Source organism: Nerophis ophidion, linkage group LG09 (assembly GCF_033978795.1).
Source record: "Nerophis ophidion isolate RoL-2023_Sa linkage group LG09, RoL_Noph_v1.0, whole genome shotgun sequence".
NCBI lineage: Eukaryota > Metazoa > Chordata > Actinopteri > Syngnathiformes > Syngnathidae > Nerophis > Nerophis ophidion.
In genome coordinates, this window is record NC_084619.1 from 11,263,033 (window position 1) to 11,290,217 (window position 27,185).

General features: G+C 41.2%; 1 protein-coding gene across 1 annotated transcript; it reads left to right on the plus strand.

Moving 5' to 3' along the window:
* The first annotated feature begins 1,446 nt into the window (after positions 1 to 1,446).
* paox (polyamine oxidase) lies at positions 1,447 to 26,802 on the plus strand. Its single transcript, XM_061910270.1, has 10 exons — positions 1,447 to 1,705; positions 4,871 to 5,047; positions 10,847 to 10,977; positions 11,048 to 11,235; positions 13,337 to 13,518; positions 17,906 to 18,075; positions 18,228 to 18,313; positions 26,071 to 26,183; positions 26,249 to 26,403; positions 26,469 to 26,802. The coding sequence occupies exons 1-10, from the start codon at positions 1,552 to 1,554 to the stop codon at positions 26,616 to 26,618; spliced, it is 1,506 nt and encodes a 501-aa protein (XP_061766254.1). The 5' UTR covers positions 1,447 to 1,551; the 3' UTR covers positions 26,619 to 26,802.
* The last annotated feature ends 383 nt before the right edge of the window (positions 26,803 to 27,185 follow it).

Sequence of the window (27,185 nt, forward strand, 5' to 3'; positions counted from 1 at the left end):
ACATTCTTGAAATATTTCACTATGTGTGGTGAATCTGTTATACCAGGGGTAGGGAACCTCTGGCTCTAGAGCCAGATGTGGCTCTTTTGATGACTGCATCTGGCTCTCAGATACATCTTAGCTGACATCGCTTAACACAATAAGTAATGAATAATTATGCTGGTCTGCTATGAGGTGGCAACTTGTCCAGGGTGTACACCGCCTTACGCCCGATTGTAGCTGAGATAGGCACCAGCGCCCCCCGCCACCCCAAAGGGAATAAGCGGTAGAAAATGAATGGATGGATGGATAATTCTGCTGGTAATCACAGTGTTAAAAAAAACATTCAAAATATAAAACATTCTCATGCATTTTAATCCATCCATCCATTTCCTACTGCACCTGTTCAAGAAGTCGCATTATTGGTAAGAAGTATTTTATTCATTATTGGTTAGCGTCAGATATAATAGGAATAATAGGAGACTTAATGTACTCTAAAAATATTATTATTAATTAAAAATGCATTTATTTGTATTCAGTGTTAAAAAAAACATGACATGGCTCTCACGGAAATATATTTTAAAATATTTGGCTTTCATGGCTCTTTCAGCCAAGAAGGTTCCCGACCCCTGTGTTATACAGTAGAATTTTGAACTAGTTACATTAAGTTGTAATTCATTGAGCTATATTTTACATTAACATCCATTCATCCATTTTCTACCGCTTATTCCCTTTCGGGGTCGCGGGGGGGGGGCGCTGGCGCCTATCTCAGCTACAATCGGGCGGAAGGCGGGGTTCACCCTGGACAAGTCGCCACCTCACCGCAGGGCCAACACAGATAGACAGACAACATTCACACTCACATTCACACACTAGGGCCAATTTAGTGTTGCCAATCAACCTATCCCCAGGTGCATGTTTTTGGAAGTGGGAGGAAGCTGGAGAACCCGGAGGGAACCCACGCATTCACGGGGAGAACATGCAAACTCCACACAGAAAGATCCCGAGCCCGGGGTTGAACCCAGGATTATCCAAGATCTTCGTATTGTGAGGCAGACGGACTAACCCCTCTGCCACCGTAAAACCCATTTTTATTTTATTTTTTATTTTTTATTTTTTCACATTAACATATGTGAGCTTATAACGGTTTCAAATAGTTGCCAATTTTTGTATGAAAAAAAAAAAAGTCAATGAAAAAAATATTAGAATTTGATGTAGAAAGCTAATTATAGTATCCATCCATTCATCCATTTTTAACTGCTTATTTCCTTCGGGGTCGCAGGGGGGCGCTGGAGCCTATCTCAGCTACAATCGGGCGGAAGGCGGGATACACCCTGGACAAGTCGGTACTTCATCACAGGGCTAATTATAGTATAATATAAAAAAAACAATTTGTAATAAACGAATGGTATTACTGACTCCAAAGAACGGAAAAATAGTTTTATTTTGAAGCGTTCAGCGGAAGTCTCACCCGGAAGAACACAGACGACTGCGTATGAGTACAACGGTGCACTTGTGAGGCGTGTAGTTGTGTTGTGTTTTATTGTGTTGTGTTGTGTTGTGGAGTCCGACATGTCCGACGGTGTCAAAGCTAGAATAGTGATAGTGGGATGTGGAATATCTGGGCTCGCCGCGGCACATAAACTCGTTCAAGCTGGATTCAACCAAGTGAAGATACTGGAAGCTTCAGCTCGATTCGGAGGGAGGATAAAAACTGGAACATTTGGTGAGTAAATTTGACTAATTTACTCATTATGTCTCTTTTACTGTAATAACGTGATGCACTTTCTAATTTTATTTGGCTATTTTTGTAAAATGGTTAAAAAAAAATGTTATCCACAAAAGTTATATTTTATTATTGGTTGTTACTAGTTATGTAATGGATCTTTTAATCTGAAATCAACGTCTTCCAATGAAAATAATTTATATATTTAATTATATATACAGGAACACGTATAAATATGAATATATATATATATGTATGTATATATATATATATATATATATATATATATTTAGTCACCCAGCGATTGTGCAAGTTCTCCCACTTAAAATGATGACAGATGTCTGTAGTTTTCATCATAGGTACACTTCAACTGTGAGAGACAGAATGTGAATGTGAATTCACATTGTAGGAATTTTAAAGAATGTATTTGTAAATTATGGTGGAAAATAAGTATTTGGTCAACCATTCAAAGCTCTAACTCAGGGGTAGGGAACCTAAGGCTCACAGAGCCAGATGTGGCTCTTTTGATGACTGCACCTGGCTCTCAGATAAATCTCAGCTGACATTGCTTAACACGATAAGTAATGAATAAGTCCGCTGGTAATCACAGTATCAAAAATAACGTTCAAAATATAAAACATTCTCATGCATTTTCATCCATCCATCCGGTTTCTACCGCAGCTGTTCAAGAAGTCAGATTAAGGTTAAGACGTATTTTATTTATCCTCAGAATAACAATGTTATTACAAAGAATAAGAGACTTATTATAATATAAAAATGTTGGTCTTTCTTAAAAATGCATACATATAGTTGTATTCAGTGTTTGAAAAAAAAAATATTATACGGCTCTCACGGAAATACTTTTAAAGATATTTGGCTTTTATGGCTCTCTCAGCCAAAAAGGTTCCCAACCCCTGCTCTAACTGATGGAAGGAGGTTTTGGCTCAAAATCTCACGATACATGGCCCCATTCATTCTTTCCTTAACACAGATCAATCGTCTTGTCCCCTTAGCAGAAAAACAGCCTAAAACATCATGTTTCCACCCCCATGCTTCACAGTAGGTGTGGTGTTCTTGGGATGCAACTCAGTTCTCTTCTTCCTCCAAACACGACCAGTTGAGTTTATACCAAAATGGATACATGGATGATACAGCAGAGGAAGTTATGAAACCAAAATAGAACTTTTTGGTATAAACTCAACTCATCGTGTTAGTTGTTGTCTTGCGCTCCTACTTTGGTGTCTTTTTTTTTTTTTTTTTGGTATTTTCCTATAGCAGTTTAATGTCTTCCTTTGAGTGATATTTACCGCATCTACTTTGTTTTAGCAATCAACAATATTTCTGTTGTTTGTGTCCCTCTATGTGGGGACATTGTGGACGGCGTCTTTGCTCCACAGTAAGTCTTTGCTGTCCTCCAGCATTCTGTTTTTATTTACTTTGTAGCCAGTTCAGTTTTGGTTTCGTTCTGCATAGCTTTCTCTAAGCTTCAATGCCTTTTCTTAGCAGCACTCACCAGACACCTTTTTACCTGCACCCTGCCCACCGCTGTTCCCGACATTTACAAAGCAATTAGCTGAGTATTACACGGTTACTCTGCCCAGCTCTAGACAGCACTGACACTCAACAACAACACAACATTTGCAGACTATAATTACTGGTTTGCAAAAAAATATTAGGTGAAATTAGATAATCTCCCACGGCACACCAGACTGTATCTCACGGCACACTAGTAGCACAGTGGTTGAGAAACACTGCTTTAGCACCCTCCATGACCCCAAAAGGGACCAGCAGTAGAAAAATGGATGGATGTATATATATATATATATATATATATATACATATATATATATATATATATATATACATATATTAGGGTTGCAAATCTTTGGGTGTCCCACGATTCGATTCAATATCGATTCTTGGGTTCGCGATTATACGTCATACATCGATTTTTTTTCGATTCAACGCGATTCTTGATTCAAAAACGATATTTTTCCGATTTAAAACGATTCTCTATTCATTCAATACATAGTATTTCAGCAGGATCTACCCCAGTCTGCTGACATGCAAGCAGAGTAGTAGATTTTTTTTTAAAAGCTTTTATAATTGTAAAGGACAATGTTTTATCAACTGATTGCAATAATGTAAATTTGTTTTAACTATTAAACGAACCAAAAATATGACATATTTTATCTTTGTGAAAATATTGGACACAGTGTGTTGTTAAGCGTATGAGATGTGATGCAAGTGTAAGCCACTGTGACACTATTGTTCTTTTTTCTTTTTTTTTTTATAAATGTCTAATGATAATGTCAATGAAGGATTTTTAACCACTGCTATGCTGAAATTATAACTAATATTGATATTGTTGTTGATAATATTAATTTTTGTTTCACTACTTTTGGTTTGTTCTGTGTCGTGTTTGTGTCTCCTTTCAATTGCTCCGCTCATGTCTACGGTAAGAGCCGACTTATTAGCACAATTTTCTCACCGAAACCTTCCGGTTGACATGTGGTCAGGAACCATGTTCTCTTGAACGCTCTGTTCCATGGTAAAGCTTCACCTTCGGGAATTTTAAACAAGGAAACACCGGCTGTGTTTGTGTTGCTAAAGGCAGCTGCAAAACACAGCTTCCCACCTCCATCTTTCTACTTTGAATTCTTCATTATTAATTGAACAAATTGCAAAAGATTCAGCAATACAGATGTCCAGAATACTGTGTAATTATGCGATTAAAGCAGACTACTTATCGCTTGGATCGGGCTGGAAAAAAATGTCCGCTACAACCGGTGACGTCAAACGCACGCGTCATCATTCCGCGACGTTTTCAACAGGACACTTTGCGGTAAATTTAAAATTGCAATTTAGTAAACTAAAAAGGCCGTATTGGAATGTGTTGCACTGTTAATATTTCATCATTGATATATAAACTATCAGACTGCGTGGTCGGTAGTAGTGGGTTTCAGTAGGCCTTTAAGTTGAGGTACAACTGTGTCAACATTACAGCTTTTTAACTTAACATTGTCCCTTTTGCGCTTAATTTTTTCCGGTTCTGCTGTTTTTTCTTGTTGTTTATTGCATTTCTGCCATTGGCCGCAAATAGGCCCAGATGAAGCCATACTTCTCGAAACACAACCTGAATTTGGACACATTTTCTGTCTGTAGGTGATAACATAGTAGAGATCGGTGCAAACTGGATCCACGGGCCATCCGAGGAGAACCCAGTGTTTTTATTGGCGCGACAATATGGACTGCTGGATCCAGGGGCCCTCAAGCCAGAGAACCAAGCCATGGACACCGGGGGACATCCTCCCTGGGTGCCCAATATCTTCACCAGCTCAGGTGACTTTGATTCTAATGCTAAAATTTGTGACATCCTTTTTTGAAAAATGTTCATGACATTTTTTTAGTTATTTTTTTATTGGGACATTTTTCACAGCAATTATATATTTTTTTCAATTCCACACATTCTAGTCATCCTGGACAGTCAAACCCAACAATTTTACAAACTTCAAACACTTCCCTGTTTTTTTTTTCAATAATACTGTTCCAACCTTTTTTCTTACTACTTCATCCACCTTTTCACCTATTTCAACCCTTTCTCCTTCAAAACTTTCCAGTTATTCAGGGTATTCAGACTATTTATTTTTTTGCAATAAATTGCCGATTTTGGCACTTTCTTATACCAATCAATCAAAGTTTATCAATGTTTATTTAGGTGTCTCAAAGGGCTGAACAAACCACGACAACATCCTCGGCTCAGATCCCACATCAGGGGGAAAAAAAAAATTAAACCCAATGGAATACAATGAGAAACCCTCGGTGGGGACCGCAGATGTGGGGACGCCCCTGGGCGACCGGTGCAATGGATGTCGAGTGGATGTAGTTAATAGTGTGAGAGTCTAGTCCATAGTGGGGCCAGTAGGAGATCATCTTGAGTGGAGACAAGTCAGCATCACAGATGCATAGGTCCACCCCGGGTCCCCACTTTGAACAGCTGGCATTTCATCTGTGGTCACTAGGGATGTAACGGTACGTGTATTTGAATCGAACCGTTTCGGTACGGGGGTTTCGGTTCGGCACGCGGGCGTACCGAACAAATTCAGAAGCAGAAGTCTTCACAAGCTGCTCTGCTTTCTGCCTCTGTCTCTGCCTCATTGTCCTGCCCACACAACCATCTGATTGGTTACATACAAAGCCAATCAGCAGTGCGTATTCAGAGCGATGTAACAACCAATCAGCAGTGCGTATTCAGACTTCAGAATGATGTAGTCAATGCTTTAACGTCGAGCAGATATTCGTCTAGCAGGGGAGGAGCGGACTCTACCCAAATTATACTAAACCCTTCCCAGTCACAATTACAAACATCACTATGAGCCCGTTGACCTTCTAGAAACTTAAACTGCAGCTCAGCTAGCTCACAGTATAGGCTTGAGATTAAGGCTAATTAGCTTTTAGCGTAACGTTAGCTAATTTTTCTGTGTGTGTGTGTGTGTGTGCGTGTGTGTGTGTGTGTGTGTGTGTGTGTGTGTGTGTGTGTGTGTGTGTGTGCGTGCGTGCGTGCGTGCGTGCGTGCGTGTGTGTGTGTGTGTGCGTGCATGCGTGTGCGTGTTTTAGGGGCAGCAAAGCCCTGTCTGTCTGTTATATCATCGAACTCCATTGTGTTTAGGGATGAATAGTCTCTCCTATTGCAATTGTACTATTTTTCAGCTATAGTTACATGAATCATTAGTAATGTAGCGGCCTAGTTTTGAATGGCAGGGTCCCTGCTATCACATGTTGATAAAGATACAACATTTACATAATAAAAGTGCTATTTTTCAGCTATAGTTACATGAATCATTAGTAATGTAGCAGCCTAGTTTTGAATAGCAGGGTCCCTGCTATCACATGTTGATAAAGATACAACATTTACATAATAAAAGTCAACTACAGGCTTCCCAAATGCTGTAATAAATTAAGCATGATGAGTTGACATTAAACAGTTTCAATGGAAACTGTTTAATGTTAAACTTTTTATATGTAGAAGAAAGTTTTTTTCATTTTATTTAATCAAAGCAACAACTTGAGGCAGTTTAATGTGGATTAACGTGGGCAAAATTGTTATAATGTTGATAAAGCCGTTGTTTACACATTTGGTAAATAAATAACCCAAAAATTCATATTTTGTTGATTTCTTACTGTACCGAAAATGAACCGAACCGTGACCTCTAAACCGAGGTACGTACCGAACCGAAATTTTTGTGTACCGTTACACCCCTAGTGGTCACCTAATAACCCCTCTACGCAGGAGAGGGGGACAAGCAGAAAAGAGACGGCAGATCAACTGGTCTAAAAGGGGGGGTCTATTTAAAGCAGTGGTCTCAGACACACGGCCCGCGGGCCAATTGCGACCCGCGCTACGTTATTTTGCGGCCCCCATCTTACTATGAAAGTTTAATGTTAGCACGGCCCGCAAGTTTTGTATGAATGGCACTTGACTGCGTCGCGTGCGGAGCTGAAGGAATCTACCAATCACGGTGTAGTATGTGGCTCTGGAGGGCCGAACATTGCTTGCATCACTTGCGTGATGCAAGCAGAGAAAACTCCCCCCGGCCCCCTTCCTCCCATTTGCTCCAGACAGACGATTTTTGTTATTTGGGTCCAAAATGGCTCTATCAACGTTCTGGGTTGCCTACCCCTGCGTTAGTGAAAAAGCGGCAAATGAGTGAAAGCGACAGAGACGTTGCCATGGAAACGAGGGTTTTCTAACGTACCTGGCTGCAGTCGCACCGCGACACCTGTCCGTAAGTAATACCGTCAGTAATTAAATTCCCCGATAACCTGGACCGTTATTGTTTTTTAAGGTTTTTTTTTAAATTGCATTGCCTTACATTTCTTAACCCTCATTTTGTTTATTTATATTTTCATTTTATTTTGTGTTGAAAATAAAAATAAAGACATTTAAAAATATTTTTTTTAAGAAATCTTTTCCCGCGGCCCACTCCGCATCCAGTGGCCCGCAGGTAAATTGAGTTTGAGACCCCTGATTTAAAGGCTAGAGTATACAAATGAGTTTTAAGATGGGACTTGAATGCTTCTACTGAGGTAGCATCTCTAACTGTTACCTGTTGGGCATCCCACTAATACCACTTCTTGTCTATCAAAAAGTGTTATCACTTTCAGCTTTCTCAACCAATTTCAAGAAATGCTTCTCGACAATTTTAGCCAATGGCTAGCATGCTAATCTTATCATGCTAGCTTTTTACCAGATTTTTCCTAGGATACACCACAGAGTCAAGTATTTTGTAACTTGACATATGCTATTTTTTTTACATCTTAGCTTACTAACAATTGTAAAGAGATAAACCCCAGTTTAAAATATATTGCTCCTTCACATATGTTAACGGCTAGCATGCTAATGTTAGCCTACGTGCTAAGACGTGTTATCTTTTTCAGTTCATTTTTTGCAGATATACATTTCAGAGTGAAATATTTTGTTACTTCACACATGCTGTTAGCATGCAAGCTTTTCAGCAAATTCTGCAAATACACACTTCAGAGGGAAATATTTCGTTTTTTCACACTTTAATTTATTGCATGCTAACTTTAGCATATTAGTATCGTAGCTTTTTACTTGTTGTTGGTGCATTACTCAGGAGTCCTATATTTCATTACGATGCTATCTGTTTAGCATGCTAACTGTTAGCATTTCAGTACAGCTTGGGCTTTTCAGCATTTACACGCAATTTGTACCGAAATGGCATTTTCTAGTTATAATTGTGATCTTATACAGCAGGGGTCACCAACCTTTTTGAAACCAAGAGCTACTTCTTGGGTACTGATTAATGCGAAGGGCTACCAGTTTGATACACACTTAAATAAATTGCCAGAAATAGCCAATTTGCTCAATTTACCTTTAATAAATAAATCTATATATATAAAAAATGGGCATTTCTGTCTGTCATTCCGTCGTACATTTTTTTTTTCCTTTTACGGAAGGTTTTTTTGTAGAGAATAAATTATGAAAAAAACACTTATTTGAACGGTTTAAAAGAGGAGAAAACACACAAAAAAATGGAAATTTAATTTTGAAACATAGTTTATATTCAATTTCGACTATTTAAAATTCAAAATTCAACAGAAAAAATTGAAGAGAAAAACTAGCTAATTCGAATCTTTTTGAATAAATTAAAAAAAGAATTTATGGAACATCATTATTTTATTTTTCCTGATTAAGATTAATTTTAGAATTTTGATAACATGTCTTAAATAGGTTAAAATCCAATCTGCACTTTGTTATAATATATAACAAATTGGACCAAGCTATATTTTTAACAAAGACAAATCATTATTTCTTCTACATTTTCCAGAACAACATTTTTAAAAGACTTTTGATTAAGATTTAAATTTGAATAATTTTTTGGAATTTTAATTATGATCAGTTTGAAGAAATATTTCACAAATATTCTTCGTCGAAAAAACAGAAGCTAAAATGAAGAATTAAATTAAAATGTATTTATTATTCTTTACAATAAAAAAAAAAGAAAAATACTTGAACATTGGTTTAAATTGTTAGGAAAGAATTTAAAAGGTAAAAAGGTATCCATCCATCCATCCATCATCTTCCGCTTATCCGAGGTCGGGTCGCGGGGGAAACAGCCTAAGCAGGGAAACCCAGACTTCCCTCTCCCCAGCCACTTCGTCTAGCTCTTCCCGGGGGATCCCGAGGCGTTCCCAGGCCAGCCGGGAGACATAGTCTTCCCAACGTGTCCTGGGTCTTCCCCGTGGCCTCCTACCGGTTGGACGTGCCCTAAACACCTCCCTAGGGAGGCGTTCGGGTGGCATCCTGACCAGATGCCCGAACCACCTCATCTGGCTCCTCTCGATGTGAAGGAGCAGCGGCTTTACTTTGAGTTCCTCCCGGATGGCAGAGCTTCTCACCCTATCTCTAAGGGAGAGCCCCGCCACACGGCGGAGGAAACTCATTTCGGCCGCTTGTACCCGTGATCTTATCCTTTCGGTCATGACCCAAAGCTCATGACCATAGGTGAGGATGGGAACGTAGATCGACCGGTAAATTGAGAGCTTTGCCTTCCAGCTCAGCTCCTTCTTCACCACAACGGATCGGTACAACGTCCGCATTACTGAAGACGCCACACCGATCCGCCTGTCGATCTCACGATCCACTCTTCCCTCACTCGTGAACAAGACTCCTAGGTACTTGAACTCCTCCACTTGGGGCAGGGTCTCCTCCCCAACCCGGAGATGCCACTCCACCCTTTTCCGGGCGAGAACCATGGACTCGGACTTGGAGGTGCTGATTCTCATTCCGGCCGCTTCACACTCGGCTGCGAACCGATCCAGCGAGAGCTGAAGATCCCGGTCAGATGAAGCCATCAGGACCACATCATCTGCAAAAAGCAGAGACCTAATCCTGCGGTTACCAAACCGGAACCCCTCAACGCCTTGACTGCGACTAGAAATTCTGTCCATAAAAGTTATGAACAGAATCGGTGACAAAGGACAGCCTTGGCGGAGTCCAACCCTCACTGGAAATGTGTTCGACTTACTGCCGGCAATGCGGACCAAGCTCTGGCACTGATCGTACAGGGAACGGACCGCCACAATAAGACAGTCCGATACCCCATACTCTCTGAGCACTCCCCACAGGACTTCCCGAGGGACACGGTCGAATGCCTTCTCCAAGTCCACAAAGCACATGTAGACTGGTTGGGCAAACTCCCATGCACCCTCAAAATCAAAAAGGTATATGTGTTTAAAAATCCTAAAATCATTTTTAAGGTTGTATTTTTTCTCTAAAATTGTCTTTCTGAAAGTTATAAGAAGCAAAGTAAAAAACAATTATGAATTTATTTAAACAAGTGAAGACCAAGTCTTTAAAATATTTTCTTGGATTTTCAAATTCTATTTGAGTTTTGTCTCTCTTAGAATTAAAATTGTCGAGCAAAGCCAGACCACCTTGCTAGTAAATACATAAAATTAAAAAACAGAGGCGGCTCACTGGTAAGTGCTGCTATTTGAGCTATTTTTAGAACAGGCCAGCGGGCTACTCATCTGGTCCTTACGGGCTACCTGGTGCCCGCGGGCACCGGGTTGGTGACCCCTGTTATACAGTGTTTTATTTTTTTTTAATCAAAGGTCGCAAGTTAAGCCTTGAGGATGTGTATCCTGCCAATGAGATGTTTGGTGAACTGCTGGATGAGAGCTCAGAGTTTCAGGAGAGAGGAGGAGAACCTTGGCCCACCGTGGGTCAATTTATCCGTGCAGAGGTGTGACCTTCAATCACATCAGTCTTTTACCACAGCAATAGATCGTAACATTTGTCTTGTTTCAACGCAGGTGCTACGAAGAGCAGCCGACAAGTGGAAAATAACCGATGCAGCCACAATATCTTTATTACGGTGCATGATAAGCACCATTTTGAAGGGGGAATGTTCTGTTAATGGAACTCACAGCATGGATGACCTTGGCTTGGGTGCTTATGGCCTCTATAAAACTCCGCTGGGACTTGATTGCACCTTGCCAGGGTTTGTAGTTCAACTTGTGATACAACTTTCAATAATTCAACTTGCAACAGTACATTAATAGTCTTTAAACACAGTAGACCAGGGGTGTCAAACGTACGGCCCGGAGGCTGTATCAGGCCCGCGAACAGGTTTAATCCAAATAAGTTTAAGTGTAACATAAGCTGAATTTTTTTAATGAAAAAAAACTGCTGTTTTAAATGTGTCCACTGGATGTCGCAATAGCAATTCAAGTGTAACCCACGTCACCATGACACTGTTTGAAGATGACGTGTCAGCTGACTTCAAGCACCCTCTGGATTGGCTGCCGCTACTCCAATCAGCGTTGATTGTGGCTGGCAGCAGACTAATGCTTTACCAACGCACAATACCTTTTTTTATCGTAAATTATCCACTCAACAGATAAAAATAACAAAACAGTAAAAAGCAATGTCAACACGACCATCAGCTTTGTAGTTAGATTTCCGTGCAGTGCTCGCAGTTTGTTGACGGCAAGATGTGCACCCTGAACGCCATTGTAAAAATGTTTGTTTTTACATTTCTCCAGTCCAAAAGCAAAACCTAGTAACTCACTTCTAGCTGATTTTGAGAAAACAAAGGAAAACCAATCTATCTTGATGCTGTCTTACAAAGATCTACAAAGTCATCAAACGTATGGATGTTTTCTTGAGCTTTCATTTTCTTGCCGATTGAGCCATGGATTGAATCTGCTCTCATGAACGTGTGTGTGCCCTTTCTCCAGATATTTTATCACGATCTCGGGTGGGCCCCATTCTGCGTTTGCACATTGGGGCAAGAGCCGTATACAGCGTCCAGTTTTTATTTTGACCTCCACAGTTATCTGCCCAAAAGAGTATGCAAGGGGAAAAATCAAGAACAATACATTTAATGAAGGTGCTTGCAACGTCCTGGGCCAATCTTCCAAATATCCCCCCGTGCCATAATATCACATAATCAGGTTGACCGTCGGCCCCCATTCGTGCAAATGTCTCATTAAAGACATTTAGGCGACTGACAAAGAAGCTTCGATTGGTCCCTTGAGATACTAGGTTTTTCTGTTGTATCTACTCAGTTATGTGTAAGTTGCTAGGTCCTGCCATGCGCGTAACAGCTTACTTACGGAACAAATTACAATATCGCATACACTAATGTAAAGCATATCACCTAGGAACTCCAAAATTATTATCAGCTCAGTTTTGACCTAAATTGAGTTACTGGGTTTTGCCTTTGGACGGGAGATTTGTTGTTTGTTCTATTTTATTTTATGATTAAATCTATCATGTTTACATTTGTTACGTTTGTAGTTATGTTACCTTTAGATTGGCTATCATGGTGTCATTTTGATCATTGTTTTCATTATATTGTACTTGTATTATTTGAATGACGGCAAATGAATGTGTTGTGGACGTCACCAATGTGGTGGTTTGAGGAAACACTCGGTTGCTTTTCTGAACACATCTTTAATGAATTGCCAACATGATAATTAAAGTTAAAGCACCAATGATAGTCACACACATACTAGATGTGGCAAAATGATTTTCTGCATTTGACCTATCACCCTTGATCACCCCCTGGGAGGGGAGGGGAGCAGTGAGCAGCAGCGGTGCCGCGCCCGGGAATCATTTATGGTGATTTAACCCCCAATTCCAACCCTTAATGCTGAGTGCCAAGCAGGGAGGTAACGGGTCCCATTTGTATAGTCTTTGGTATGTCTCGGCCGGGATTTGAACTCACGACCTACCGATCTCAGGGTGGACACTCTAACCACATAGCACTGATAATGAACAGGAAGTGCTTAAAGTTTAATGGCTTTGTAAAAACATTTGAGATATAGTGTAAGTTCATGATGTTTTGGAAAGGGCACCAATTTTCCACTAATTTGAAGTGTTTTGCCAAGTGTACATTTTCAGAATGTGCTTGTTCTCTTTTTGGCCATAGAAAACAATTTTGAAGTTGTCTTTATTTTTAAGTTATCATGCCATGATTTTACCAGTCCGGCCCGCGTGGGAATAGATTTTCTTCCATGCGGCCGCTGGGATAAAATGAGTTTGACTCCCCTGCAGTAGACTATTCATTGTATGTTGTATTTTCTGCCTTATTGCAGTGGTTATGAAGGTCTCCTGAGAAACCTGATGTCTGAACTCCCCACTGATCTGGTGACCTACAATAAACCAGTGCGCTGCATCCACTGGAACAACACAGAGAAGACAGACACACACCTGACTGTGGAATGCGAAGACGGGGAGAGGGTGGCTGCTGATCATGTGATCGTGACGGTGCCTCTAGGTATGATGGCGTGTAGAAGATACTATAGTCTTTGATCAGCTCCTATGTAGTCTGAAGCTTCTTTCAAAAAGGTATGGCACACTTTATTGTCACTGCACAATTTGTGCAATGACATCAGGCACAAAAAGTACAAATACAGATACAAAACAATATTTTTCACATCCTTGGCAAACTGAGTATTTGTAAGGAAAAGAAGTTGTGTAAACATTGCGGTCTTGCGCAAATATGATAATTAACACTTCAGGGCAAAATACATAAAAACTGTTCTTCAATTTTTTTGCTCTGGATCTTAATGTCTTATAACCCTAATGACATGTACAGTAGTCTCCCATTGAAAAAAATGTAAGTAGTGCTTGCCCCCCCCCCTCCCCCACAGCACAATTTTTAACATGTAACATACATTTTAGATAATACATTTTGTATAAAAAAAATACAATAGAATGTACTACTAACAACTGCAGTAGTTTTATGAAGTGATGTAGAAATAATATTAAGGTACAGCATTTACTGTGAGAATGGACTTCTAGGGTATCTCCTTCCAGCTGCTTCTCTGTCAAACACACCATCAGCAGTTTTTTCATATTTTAATAGAAAAATGCCCACTGTTTCAATATTATTTAAAGGTCGACATATTCTGCTTCAGTATGGTGCAGACTGGCAGTGATACGCTGGAATTGCTTCGCCAAGTCGGCGACATGCTCGGTAAAGTTTTTGATGATTTGTCTCTTTAATTCAATGAATACCCTGTGCTTCTTCTTCTCAGCACTGTTCTCATTATTTGCCAGGGTTTACAAAAACAAAGTTATGTTTATCTGTAGCTTTAAGATAATGCTAGGGAGTAAGAACAGATGTTTTGCGTGGATTTTACGAGGTTTAATGTTACATTTGCTACGCCAACTAATGGCAGGGATGCTTATAACTGAAATGTTTGCTTGCAACTTATAATAGTTAGCCGAGAGACAGCTCTTATCTCGTTTGACAATGTTAAGTGCCACCGTATAGGCTGGCACTTAACGTTGTCAAACTACTAAAAATCTGATTGCTGGATGACTTGTTGCTTTGTGAAAAACAAACGCTGTGGTTGTACAAACCCCAAAACTAGTAAAGGAGGCACATTGTGCAAATCGTAAATAAAAACAAAGTACAATGATTTGCAAATCCTTTTCCACCTATATTTAATTGAATAGACTGCAAAGACAAGCTCCTTAATGTCGTTACATCTGTTAGTGAAAGTTAAAACTCTACTGTGCAAAGCGAAAGCCATTTATCAACAACGCCCAGAAACGCTGCCAGCTTTGCTGGGCCCGAGCTCATCTACGATGTATTAATGCAAGGTGGAAAAGTGATCTGTGGTCTGACAAATCCACATTTGAAATTGTTTTTGGAAACTGTGTTGCCATATGTTGCCATCCAAGTAACGTTATCATGGACGCCCCTGCTTATTTCAGCAAGACAATGCCAAGCCACGTGTTACAACAGCGTGGCTTCATAGTAAAAGAGTGCGGGTACTAGACTGGCCTGCCTGTAGTCCAGACCTGTCTCCCATTTAAAATGTGTGTCGCAATATGAAGCCTAAAATACGACAACGGAGACCCCGGACTGTTGAACAACTTAAGCTGTACATTAAGCAAGAATGGAAAAGAATTCCACTTGAAAAGCTTCAAAAATTGGTCTCCTCAGTTCCCAAATGTTTACTGAGTGTTGTTTAAAGGAAAGGCCATGAAACACAGTGGTAAAAATGCACCTTTGCCAACTTTTTTGCAATGTGTTGCTGCCATTAAATTCTAAGTTCATGATTATTTGCACACAAAAAAATTAGTTTCTCAGTTCGAACATCAAATATCTTGTCTGCAGTCTATTCAATTGAAAATAGGTCGAAAAGGATTTGCAAATCATTCTATTCTGTTTTTATTTACGATTTACCCACGTGCCAACTTCACTGGTTTTGGGTTTTGTAATACAGTGGAACCTCGATTTAAGAACTCAATTTGTTCTTGAAAAGGGTTCGTAAATGAAAACATTCGTATAGTGAAGCGCATGTCTCTAAAAGAAACAATATAAATATGAATAACGGGTTCCAACTTCGACAAAAGTCAGTATTTTCGCAAAAGTTTGTACACTTTGAACACAAGATAAAGTGCTATATAGTATTGTATATCAAACTAACATAAGTTTCTTTATTAACAAGTCAAAACAATGATAATGACATACAAATTACAAAAATCCTCAATACAAGCAGGCACAAAATGCCTGCCAGCGGGATACACAATGAATAAAAGAAGCATTGGTATCAAAGAGGGCAGACGGGTGGAAGAGGGGTTAGTTAGTCTGCCTCACAATACGAAGATCTTGGATAGTCCTGGGTTCAACCCCGGGCTCGGGATCTTTCTTTGTGGAGTTTGCATGTCCTCCCCGTGACTGCGTGGGTTCCCCCCGGGTACTCCGGCTTCCTCCCACCTCCAAAGACATGCACCTGGGGAAAGTCTGATTGGCAACACTAAATTGGCCCTAGTGTGTGAATGTGAGTGTGAATGTGAATGTTGTCTGTCTATCTGTGTTGGCCCTGCGATGAGGTGGCGACTTGTCCAGGGTGTACGCCGCCTTCCGCACGATTGTAGCTGAGATAGGCACCAGCGCCCCCCGCAACCCCAAAAAAGGGAATAAGCGGTAGAAAATGGATGGATGGATGGTATAAACTACGGCACAAAAGCCCGTAAACCGAAAAGTTGGCCAATAGAGGGGTTTGTAAAAAACCCACAGGTGGATAAATGCCATTCATTGATTTGATTGATTAATTGATACTTTTATTAATAGATTGCACAGTTCAGTACATATTCCGTACAATTGACCACTAAATGGTAACACCCGAATAAGTTTTTCAACTTGTTTAAGTCGGGGTCCACGTTAATCAATTCATGGTACAAATATATACTATCAACATAATACAGTCATCACACAAGTTAATCATCATAGTATATACATTGAATTATTTACAATCAGGGGGGTGGGATGAGGAGCTTTGATTGATACGGCGTGGCGCAGTGGAAGAGTGGCCGTGCGCAAACCGAGGGTCACTGGTTTCAAATCCCACCTAGAACCAACCTCGTCACGTCCGTTGTGTCCTGAGCAAGACACTTCACCCTTGCTCCTGATGGGTGCTGGTTGGCGCCTTGCATGGCAGCTCCCTCCATCAGTGTGTGAATGTGTGTGTGAATGGGTAAATGTGGAAGTAGTGTCAAAGCGCTTTGAGTACCTTGAACGTAGAAAAGCGCTATACATGTACAACCCATTTATTTATTTATTATATCATTACTTCAGTCGTCAACAATTGCATCATCAGATAAATGGACATTGAAATAGTGTAGGTCTTACCTAGTAGGATATGTACAGCCAGCGGAGGACATAGTGAGTTCAGATAACATAAGAACAAGTAAAAACATTAGAAGTACATTTGATTATTTACATTAGGTTATTTATAATTCGGGGAGATGGGATGTGAGTGGAGGAGGGTATTAGTTAAGGGTTGAAGTTTCCTGGAGTTGTAGTTTTAGAGCAGTTTTGAAGGAATATAGAGATGCACTTACTTTTATACCTGTTGGGAGTGCATTCCACATTGATGTGGCAGAGAAAGAGAATGAGTTAAGACCTTTGTTAGATCGGAATCTGGGTTTAATGTGGCTTGTGGAGCTCCCCCTGGTGTTGTGGTTATGGCGGTCATTTACGTTAAGGAAGTAGTTTGACATGTACTTCGGTATCAGGTAGGTGTAGCAGATTTTATAGACTAGGCTCATTGCAAGTTGTTTTACTCTGTCCTCCACCCTGAGGGTTGGAGTGAGGTGTGATCTGGGGTGTAGGTCTAAAAGTAACCAGACTAGCTTGTTCTGGGATGTTTGTAGTCTAGGTTTGAGGGTTCTGGAGGTGCTGGGGTACCAGGAGGTGCAAGCGTAATCGAAAAAGGGTTGAATGAGAGTTCCCACTAGAATCTTCAAGGTGCATTTGTTGACCAGAGAGGAGATTCTGTAGAGGAATCTCGTTCTTTGGTTGACCTTTTTGATTACCTTGGTGGCCATTTTATCACAGGAAAGATTAGCCTCTAGAATGGAACCTAAGTAGGTGATCTCATCTTTCCTGGTGATAACAATGTCACGCACTTTTATAGTGAAGTCACTGACTTTGTTGATGTGGGACCCAAATAGGATGGATTCCGTTTTACCTAAGTGTATGGATATCATCTGTTCATGTTGCAGCTTTGATACTTGTTAGATAGACGTCATTCTGTGTCATCAGCACTACAGAAAACATGCGAGCGTAAAAAGCACCATACTGTAGTTTGTATTCCTTGTGAGTAAATCTTAATATTAGTTTGTCCTTGTTTGTCTTTATCCAGGCTACCTAAAGAAGCACTATTCCACACTGTTCCATCCTCCTCTTCCTTTACACAAGATGCACTCTGTACAGAGATTCGGCTTCGGCACCACCAATAAAATATTTGTGGAGTTTGATTCGCCATGGTGGGACGACGACTGCCAGGTCATCTACTTGGTGTGGGAGGATGAGGTGAGTTGTCCCATCCAATACCACAGCTGCAGCTAAACAATGGTAACAGAAAAGGTCACGGTGTGAGAAAACCTTTGAATCGTTCACCCTCTGTAACGAAGCATGGCCCACAATTTGTAAGAATAACACGTGTTTTTTTTATCACGGTTCAGGACGCCATAGTGGACCAGGTGCAGGATGTCCCGGGATCTTGGATAAAGAAATTATTTGGCTTCACTGTGGTAGAACCCACTGAAAGGTCAGCAGTCATTTGTGCATAAAACATGTTTTACCCGATCTGTGGGAGTGCCTAGTTTTGCGTGAAGAAGCGCATGTAAAATATCAATCAATGAACAATGGGGCACTTCATTTTCAATTTTACTGTAAAAGTACAGTATCTCCTGTATTTAAAAAAAATATGGCATTTGTTTTTTCACCTTTAAAGGCCTACTGCAATGACATGTTCTTATTTAAACGGGGATAGCAGGTCCATTCTATGTGTCATACTTATCATTTCGCAATCTTGCCATATTTTTGCGACGATAAAGTTCACAACTTTTGGTCGCTAATAAAAAAGCCTTGCCTTTACCGGAAGTAGCAGACGATGTGCGCGTGACGTCACGGGTTGTAGGGCTCTTCACATCCTCACATTGTTTATAATCATAGCCACCAGCAGCGAGATCGATTCGGACCGAGAAAGCGACGATTTCCCCATTAATTTGAGCGAGGATGAAAGATTTGTGGATGAGGAAAGTTAGAGTGAAGCACTAAAAAAAGAAAAAAAAAAGGCGACGGGTCCAGGCGACGGCAGTGGGAGCGATTCAGATGTTATTAGACACATTTACTAGGATAATTATGGAAAATCCCTTATCTGCTTATTGTGTTAATAGTGTTTTAGTGAGATTATAAAGTCATACCTGAAAGTCAGAGGGCTGCGGGGACCGCCAGTGTCTCTGAGAGAAGCCAATGGACACCTGCAAGAGGAGCTTGCATAATCCGCTCAAGTCTACGGTAAGAGCCGACTTAATATCACAATTTTCCCATCCAAAAACATGCTGGTTGACATGTGGTAGAGAAACACGTTCGCTAAAGCTTCACAACAAACAAAGAAACACCGGCTGTGTATCGGTTGCTAAAGGCAGCTGCAATACACCGCTTTCCACCAACAGCATTCTTCTTTATAGTCTCAATTATTAATTGAAAAAATTGCAAAAGATTCAGCAACCCAGATGTCCAAAATACTGTGTAATTGCGCGATGAAAAGAGACGACTTTTAGCTGTAAGTGGTGCTGGGCTGAAATGTCCCCTCCAACCAATAACGTCACAAACACGCGTCATCATTCCGCGACGTTTTCAACAGGAAACTCCGCGGGAAATTTAAAAATGTAATTTAGTAAACTAAATCGGCCGTATTAGCATGTGTTGCAATGTTAATATTTCATGATAAATGATAAATGGGTTGTACTTGTATAGCGCTTTTCTACCTTCAAGGTACTCAAAGCGCTTTGACATTACTTCCACATTTACCCATTCACACACACATTCACATACTGATGGAGGGAGCTGCCTTGCACGGCGCTAACCAGCACCCATCAGGAGCAAGGGTGAAGTGTCTTGCTCAGGACAAAACGGACGTGACGAAGTTGGTACTAGGTGGGGATTGAACCAGGGACCAGGTTGCGCACGGCCACTCTCCCCACTGCACCACGCTGTCATCATTGATATATAAACTACCAGACTGAGTGGTCAGTAGTAGTGGGTTTCAGTAGGACTGTAAACATATCTTATGTGGTACTATCAAAATTGAAATGGCAAAAAACATATTAAACATGAAAAAAAGATAAATAAAATATTTCAACTCACAATTTGTAGCACCCATCGACGCCATATAAGCCGGTGATGCCCCTCGTAGTCGGTTGATTCAAGTCGAAATGGCGAGCATTTCCCCATTTCATGGTCGGAACAGCTGAGCTAGTTTCCGGGGTTGGCCTACATCGTCTCACAAGATGTAGTTTCTCTTTAAATATCCTTCTTGAAAATGGCCTTGCAAATATACAGGTATATCTGCCACCTAATCAACTTTTTGTTCTCCTTCTTTGTGGGTTACGGCGCAACACTGCCTGCTTCCTGTTACATTGCAACTTGTGATTGGATACTCACTTTGGAACGACGAGTGAGTATCTAATCACAGTGTCGTTGACATCAGGCTACCTAGATCAACAACTTGTGATATGATTGACTTTCGCTACTATATCTCTGTGTTCTTCAAATTCATCCACTAACGGTCCTGGTGAGTATCCAATCACGGGAGACGTAAACGTCACATTCAACGTGAGGCCATCTAGAAGTAGTTAGTGACAACAACTCGTCATCTGATTGGCTATCGCAATTATCTATCGTATGTGCCCGCATTGGGACGGCGTGGAGCAGTGGGAGAGTGGCCGTGCGCAACCCGAGGGTCCCTGGTTCAAATCCCAACTAGTACCAACCTCGTCACGTCCGTTGTGTCCTGAGCAAGACACTTCACCCTTGCTCCTGATGGGTGCTGGTTGGCGCCTTGCATGGCAGCTCCCTCCATCAGTGTGTGAATGTGTGTGTGAATGGGTAAATGTGGAAGTAGTGTCAAAGCGCTTTGAGTACCTTGAATGTAGAAAAGCGCTATACAAGTACAACCCATTTATTTATTGTTGATTCTGAAAGCCCCGGGCAGATTTCGTACAGCATGGCAACATAAGCTAGCTGAATTCTGATTGGATAAAAACACTAACCTAAAAAAAACAGCACTCAAAGGACCATAATATGACATGAAGAGAATATGAATATTTTTAGATATTTGGTGAAAGTATATAAAAAAATAATTATGTCTATGATTATGATCATGATTTCTGGTTATGTTAGGCCAGCAGAGAAGGCCTTGCTGGCCCTGACGGCACATCACTGGTAGAAAATGAGTTAGTCAGCTGAGTTTGTATGTGTGAGGGTTATTTAGGAGTGTACAAAAGGGTTAGGAGGAAAGATCTAGGACTATTTTCCATAAGGTTTTGGTTGAACTCCAAATTCTTTAAGGCAAGGGTGTCAAACTCAAATACAGAGTGGGCCAAAATTTAAAACTGAACAAAGCCGCGGGCCGAGGTTAAACAAATTAACCTTTTAATAGGGACCCAAACAAGTTTTGCATTGAATATTGAACAAGCAAGACTTACATAACTTTATAGCAGGGTTGGGCAATTAATTTTTACCGGGGGCCGCATGAGCAACCCGAGCACTGCTGGAGGGCCACATCGACAATATTTCAATTAATTTGGTTCAATATTATTTTTAATATAACGTAAGACAAATAATAATAATAATTAAAAATAATAATAATATTAATTTCATTTAACTTAACTTAACTTTATACAAAAGCAGATGGCTTTTGATGGTTTTATTTTAACACTGTCCTACACAACACTTCCTGATGTATAATACAATGCAAACATTTCAATTTCTGCACAGGGTTAATTTCTGTCAGTTTATCCTGCATACTCTTTAAAAGTCCAACATTTTTCCCCGTCAGATTTGGACAACCATCTGTTGTCACACCTGCCGGCTTGTCCCATTTCAGTCCTAACATGTCCAAACACGCTTTTACCTCCGTGAACAAGTCATTACCTGTGGTTGTCCCTTTTAATTCAATCAATCAATCCATGTTTATTTATATAGCCCTAAATCACAAGTGTCTCAAAGGGCTGCACAAACCACATCGACATCCTCGGTAGAGCCCACAATAGGGCAAGGAAAAACTCACACCCAATGGGACGTCGGTGACAGAGACAATGACGACTATGAGAAACCTTGGAGAGGACCGCATATGTGGGCTACCACCCCTACCCCCCAGGGGACCGAAAGCAATGGATGTCGAGCGGGTCTAACATGATATTGTGAACGTCCAATCCATAGTGGATTTAACATAACGATGAGAGTCCAGTCCAAAGTGGATACGATATAGTAGCGAGAGTCCCGTCCATAGTGGAGCCAGCAGAAAACCATCCCAAGCGGAGGCGGATCAGCAGCGCAGAGATGACCCCAACCGATACACAGGCGAGCGGTCCATCCTGGGTCCCGACTCTGGACGAGCGGTCCATCCTGGGTCCCATGGCAACCAGACCTGTGTGTGTCCCCCTCCACAAGGGGGAGTGGTACAGATGAGAAAAAGATAAGAAACGGCAGATCAACTGGTCTAAAAAGGGGGTCTATTTAAAGGCTAGAGTATACAAATGAGTTTTAAGATGAGACATAAATGCTTCTACTGAGGTAGCATCTCGAACTGTTGCCGGGAGGGCATTCCAGAGTACTGGAGCCCGAATGGAAAACGCTCTATAGCCCGCAGACTTTTTTTGGGCTCTGGGAATCACTAATAAGCCGGAGTCCTTTGAACGTATATTTCTTGCCGGGACATATGGTTCAATACAATCGGCAAGATATGGTGCATAGCTGCCAGCTCCTCCGTGATTTGAAAGTCTGCAGTTATCTCACGTAAAAAGATGAGCAGCTGGGCGGTGTCACGTACATCGCAGCTCTCATCCAAAGCCAGCGAAAAACAGTCAAAGTCGCCCGTTCTGTTTTTCAGCTGAAGCTCCAAGTTTCCAGCGATCGTCTCAACCCGTCGGGAGAGTGACACGTTCTCAAATGCGCCCCTCTTCTCCGGGCATACTGTATCAGTGCAACAGAGTCCAATAAGCATTCCTTAATAAACTCTCTGTCAGAAAACGCCTTACTTTTTCTGGCGATTTTGTGAAAAATGACGAAACTTGTCCTGACGGCTGCATCTCTGGGGGTGTGAAATTTGGCAAAAAGTACTTGTTGGGTTTGCCGTTTTACCATCAACGCATCAACCTCCCTTGCTCGCTCTTCATCAGACAGAATCCGGTATTTTTAGTCGTCTAGTGGCTATTCAAATGATTTTCTTTAAACACAGCAACCTTTGTACCAAAAATGAAGCACGCAACTTTACCTTTAATTTCTGTGAAGAAATACTTGGCAGTCCATGTCTTGTTGAAAATAAGGCATACGCCTTTTCTTTTTTTAGCGTGAGCTGACATCTCGGTGGTAACCGGGCATCACTTGACGCTGTGCACCTGCACTCACAGGTTACACACGGACATACGTCCATAAATAACACTTTTCAAAATAAAAGCAGCAAAGTTGTATTGCACGCACGACATAGATGTTTTTCAAAATTTATCTTGTAATTTGTGATTGCCGCTGTTCACATTCACTCACACTCACGCACGTGCATACGTGCACACGGAAGTAATACAAATAACGCTTTTCAAAACAAAAGCAGCACCGTTGTATTGCACACTCGACATAGATACTTTTAAAAATGTATTGGCCTCACGCGGGCCTGACAGGGACGCACAAAGGGCCCGATGTGGCTGGCGGGCCGCAGAATGCCCAGTTCTGCTTTATAGTGACATGCAAAATCAAGTTTTAAATAATAATTAATAATAATAATAGTACAAAACGTCAATGGCATATCAAATAAAATTTAAATAAAAAATGAATGCCTCTTTTCTATTTGCAGCCTTCTGAGGTATATATCAAAATAAACTTTTTTGACAGGCTAATAATTAATTTCAAAATAAAATAATAATGAATGAATTAAATATTCAAGCCTTGAAGTAGCAAGAGAAAATGCATGAATAAAACGTTAATTATTGCTCAGTTTGCTACACTGGTTTGCTTTAACACTGAATTTGGAACAAGCAACGCTTATATAACATAATAGTGCAAAATCAACTTTCAAAAAACAAACAAAAAAACATTGATGGCATAATAAATAAAATTTACATAACAAATTTAATACCTATTTTCTATTTGCAGCCTTCTTAGGTAAATATCAACATTAACTTTTTCCACAAGCTAATGAATTTGAAAATAAAATAACAATTAATAAATTAACCAGTCCTACGATGAGGTGGCGACTTGTCCAGGGTGTACCCCGCCTTCCGCCCGATTGTAGCTGAGATAGGCGCCAGCGCCCCCCGCGACGCCAAAAGGCAATAAGCCGTAGAAAATGGATGGATGGAAATTAACCAGTCAGGCCTTTTTACTGCTCAGCCAGATACTGGCATCTTTTCTTGGATGCTAGTTCAGGCTCAGGCTTTAAGCTAAGGCAACCTGAGGTGGGCGGGGTTTGGTGGTAGCGGGGGGGTGTATATTGTAGAGTTCCGGAACAGTTAGTGCTGCAAGGGGTTCTGGGTATCTGTTCTGTTGTGTTACAGTGCAGATGTTCTCCCGAAATGTGTTTGTCATTCTTATTTGTTGTGGGTTCACAGTGTGGCGCATATTTGTAACAGTGTTAAAGTTGTTTATACGGCCACCCTCAGTATGACCTGTATGGCTGTTGATCAAGTATGCATTGCATTCACTTGTGTGTGTGTGTGAAAGCCGCATATATTATGTGACTGGGCCGGCACGCTGTTCCTATATAGGATAAGCGGACGTCAAAGGCAGTGCCTTTAAGGGGGAACATTATCACAATTTCAAAAGGGTTAAAAACAATAAAAATCAGTTCCCAGTGGCTTGTTGTATTTTTTGAAGTTTTTTTCAAAATGTTACCGGTCTCGGAATATCCCTAAATAAAGCTTTAAAGTGCCTTATTTTCGCTCTCTGCGAAGACACTGGCCATTTCCCTGTGACGTCATACAGTGCTGCCAATTTAAACAAACAATGGGAATACCACAGCAAGATATAGTGTCATTAGCTGGGATTCAAACTCGGATTTTAGCGACTTAAGCGATTCAACAGATTACGCATGCATTTAAACAGATGGTTGGAGTATGAAAATATTGAAGAAGAAACTGAAGCTATTGAGCGAATAGCTATTGACGCTATTCATAGCCATAGCATGGCCGAATAGCTGCGTTAGCATCGCCGGTAAAATGTGCGGACCAAACGATCAGGACTTTCGCATCTTTTGACACTGGAGCAACTTAAATCCGTCGATTGGTAAGTGTTTTTTTTCGCATTAAATGTGGGTGGAAGGAAACGTAATATAGTTGCAAATGCATCTACAGGTTATCCATACATCTCTGTGCCATATCTGCTTTAGCACCGCCGGTAAATAGCATGTTAGCATCGATTAGCGTAGCATGTTAGCATCGATTAGCTGGCAGTCAACATCAACAAAACTCACCTTTGTGATTTCGTTGACTATCGTTGCAAATGCATTTGCAGGTTATCCATACATCTCTGTGCCATGGCTGCTTTAGCACCGCCGGTAAAATGTGGAGAAACTCCAGCACATTCAATGGGGGTCTGGCGGCAGACACTTTGGCATCTTCGGGCCAGTGGTGCAACTTGAATCCCTCCCTGTTAGTGTTGTTACACCCTCTGACAACACACCGACGAGGCATGATGTCTCCAAGGTTCCAAAAAATAGTCAAAAAAACGGAAAATAACAGAGCTGAGACCCGGTGTTTGTAATGTGTTGAAAATGAAAAAGGCGGGTGTGTTACCTCTGCGACGTCACATTCTGACGTCATCGCTTCCAGCGCGATAAACAGAAAGGCGTTTAATTCGTCAAAATTCACCCATTTAGAGTTCGGAAATCGGTTAAAAAAATAGATGGTCTTTTTTCTGCACCATCAAGGTATATATTGACGCTTACATAGGTCTGGTGATAATGTTCCCCTTTAAGGCACACCCCCGAAATTGTTGTCGGGGTGGAAATCGGGAAACATTCGGGAGCATGGTTGCCCCCTGGAGAATTTGGCAAGTATGAGTATCAGCAGTGAATGTGGTGTTAGAGCGGCACCGCAGCTGTATATTACCGGTGGGCCAGCTCTAATGTTAATTTGATAATGCTTCAAGGGCCAAATTAAATTACACAGCGGGCCTGAGTTTGACACCCATCCAGGTGTTTCACTATATATGGTTTGGATTGGAAAATGACACGGTTGAAAGTGCCTTAAACATGTTTGTTGCTGTTGCATACTAAGTTTACTTGATAAAAACTGAGATAACCCTCAGGTACGGCCATGTTTTATGTGGCTGGATCGCCGGGCATGAGTCCGAGTACATGGAGACTTTACCTGAGCAGGAGGTCCTGCGTGCCGTCACTCAACTCGTCCGCATGTTTACAGGTGAATAGGTAGCTTTTATGGCTTTTTTTTACACGAAGAGTTGACACTATCCGTGCGTGTTTTAGGCAACCCTATCATCAGCCCACGTAGAATCCTGCGCTCTCAATGGTTTAACAACCCCTGGACGTGCGGATCGTACAGTTACCCTTCGAAAGGTTGCTCATTGCAAGACTTGGAGAACTTGATGGAGCCTCTGCCTTCGAAGCCATCCCCGTCACAAGTTTGTGTACATTGCGGAATTTGTTTTCAAGTGTTCCCATTAACTTACACACATTTCGGTTGCAGCCCCTGCAGGTGTTGTTTGCCGGGGAGGCGACTCATCCGAGCTACTACTCCACAGTCCATGGAGCTCTTCTCACTGGCTGGAGGGAAGCTGACAGGCTGGTCGCTCACTACTCTTCCAGTCAGCCACAGAATCCCATGGCCAAGCTTTAAAAAAGTTAACTCAGCTCTGATTTGTCTGCTGTATCATGAATACAATTATATTTTTAACCGATACAACATCCTTCATCTATTTTAATCAGGGCCATATAAGCATTTAATGTCAGTTATTGGTCTAAATTAAGATTATTTAAGGCCCGGCATTTCATGGGAAAGGGTAATAAAAGCAATACAGCCATTTGCATGTTTTTACTACTTTATGGACTGCTCACATCATCCATCAAAATCCCTGACTACATCCATTAATATCGCTATTTTTTTAGATACTACATTTATTACAAGTCTTTTTTCCAAGATGACGCTGCTGTAGTGGCTGCTGGTGGCAGTAGCTCTGTCCTCTTTTGTCATCCTTTTGTAGTTATGATGAGGGACGGCGTGGCGCAGTGGAAGAGTGGCCGTGCGCAACCCGAGGGTCCCTGGTTCAATTCCCACCTAGTACCAACCTCGTCACGTCCGTTGTGTCCTGAGCAAGACACTTCACCCTTGCTCCTGATGGGTGCTGGTTGGCGCCTTGCATGGCAGCTCCCTCCATCAGTGTGTGAATGTGTGGGTAAATGGGTA

Excerpts from the sequence above, each read along its gene's own strand:
- paox (XM_061910270.1), top strand. The coding sequence starts at position 1,552 with ATGTCCGACGGTGTCAAAGCTAGAATAGTGATAGTGGGATGTGGAATA. Across the intron at positions 5,048-10,846 it reads CAATATCTTCACCAGCTCAG|GTCGCAAGTTAAGCCTTGAG; the intron begins GTGACTTTGATT and ends TTTTAATCAAAG. Across the intron at positions 26,404-26,468 it reads CGAAGCCATCCCCGTCACAA|CCCCTGCAGGTGTTGTTTGC; the intron begins GTTTGTGTACAT and ends TTTCGGTTGCAG.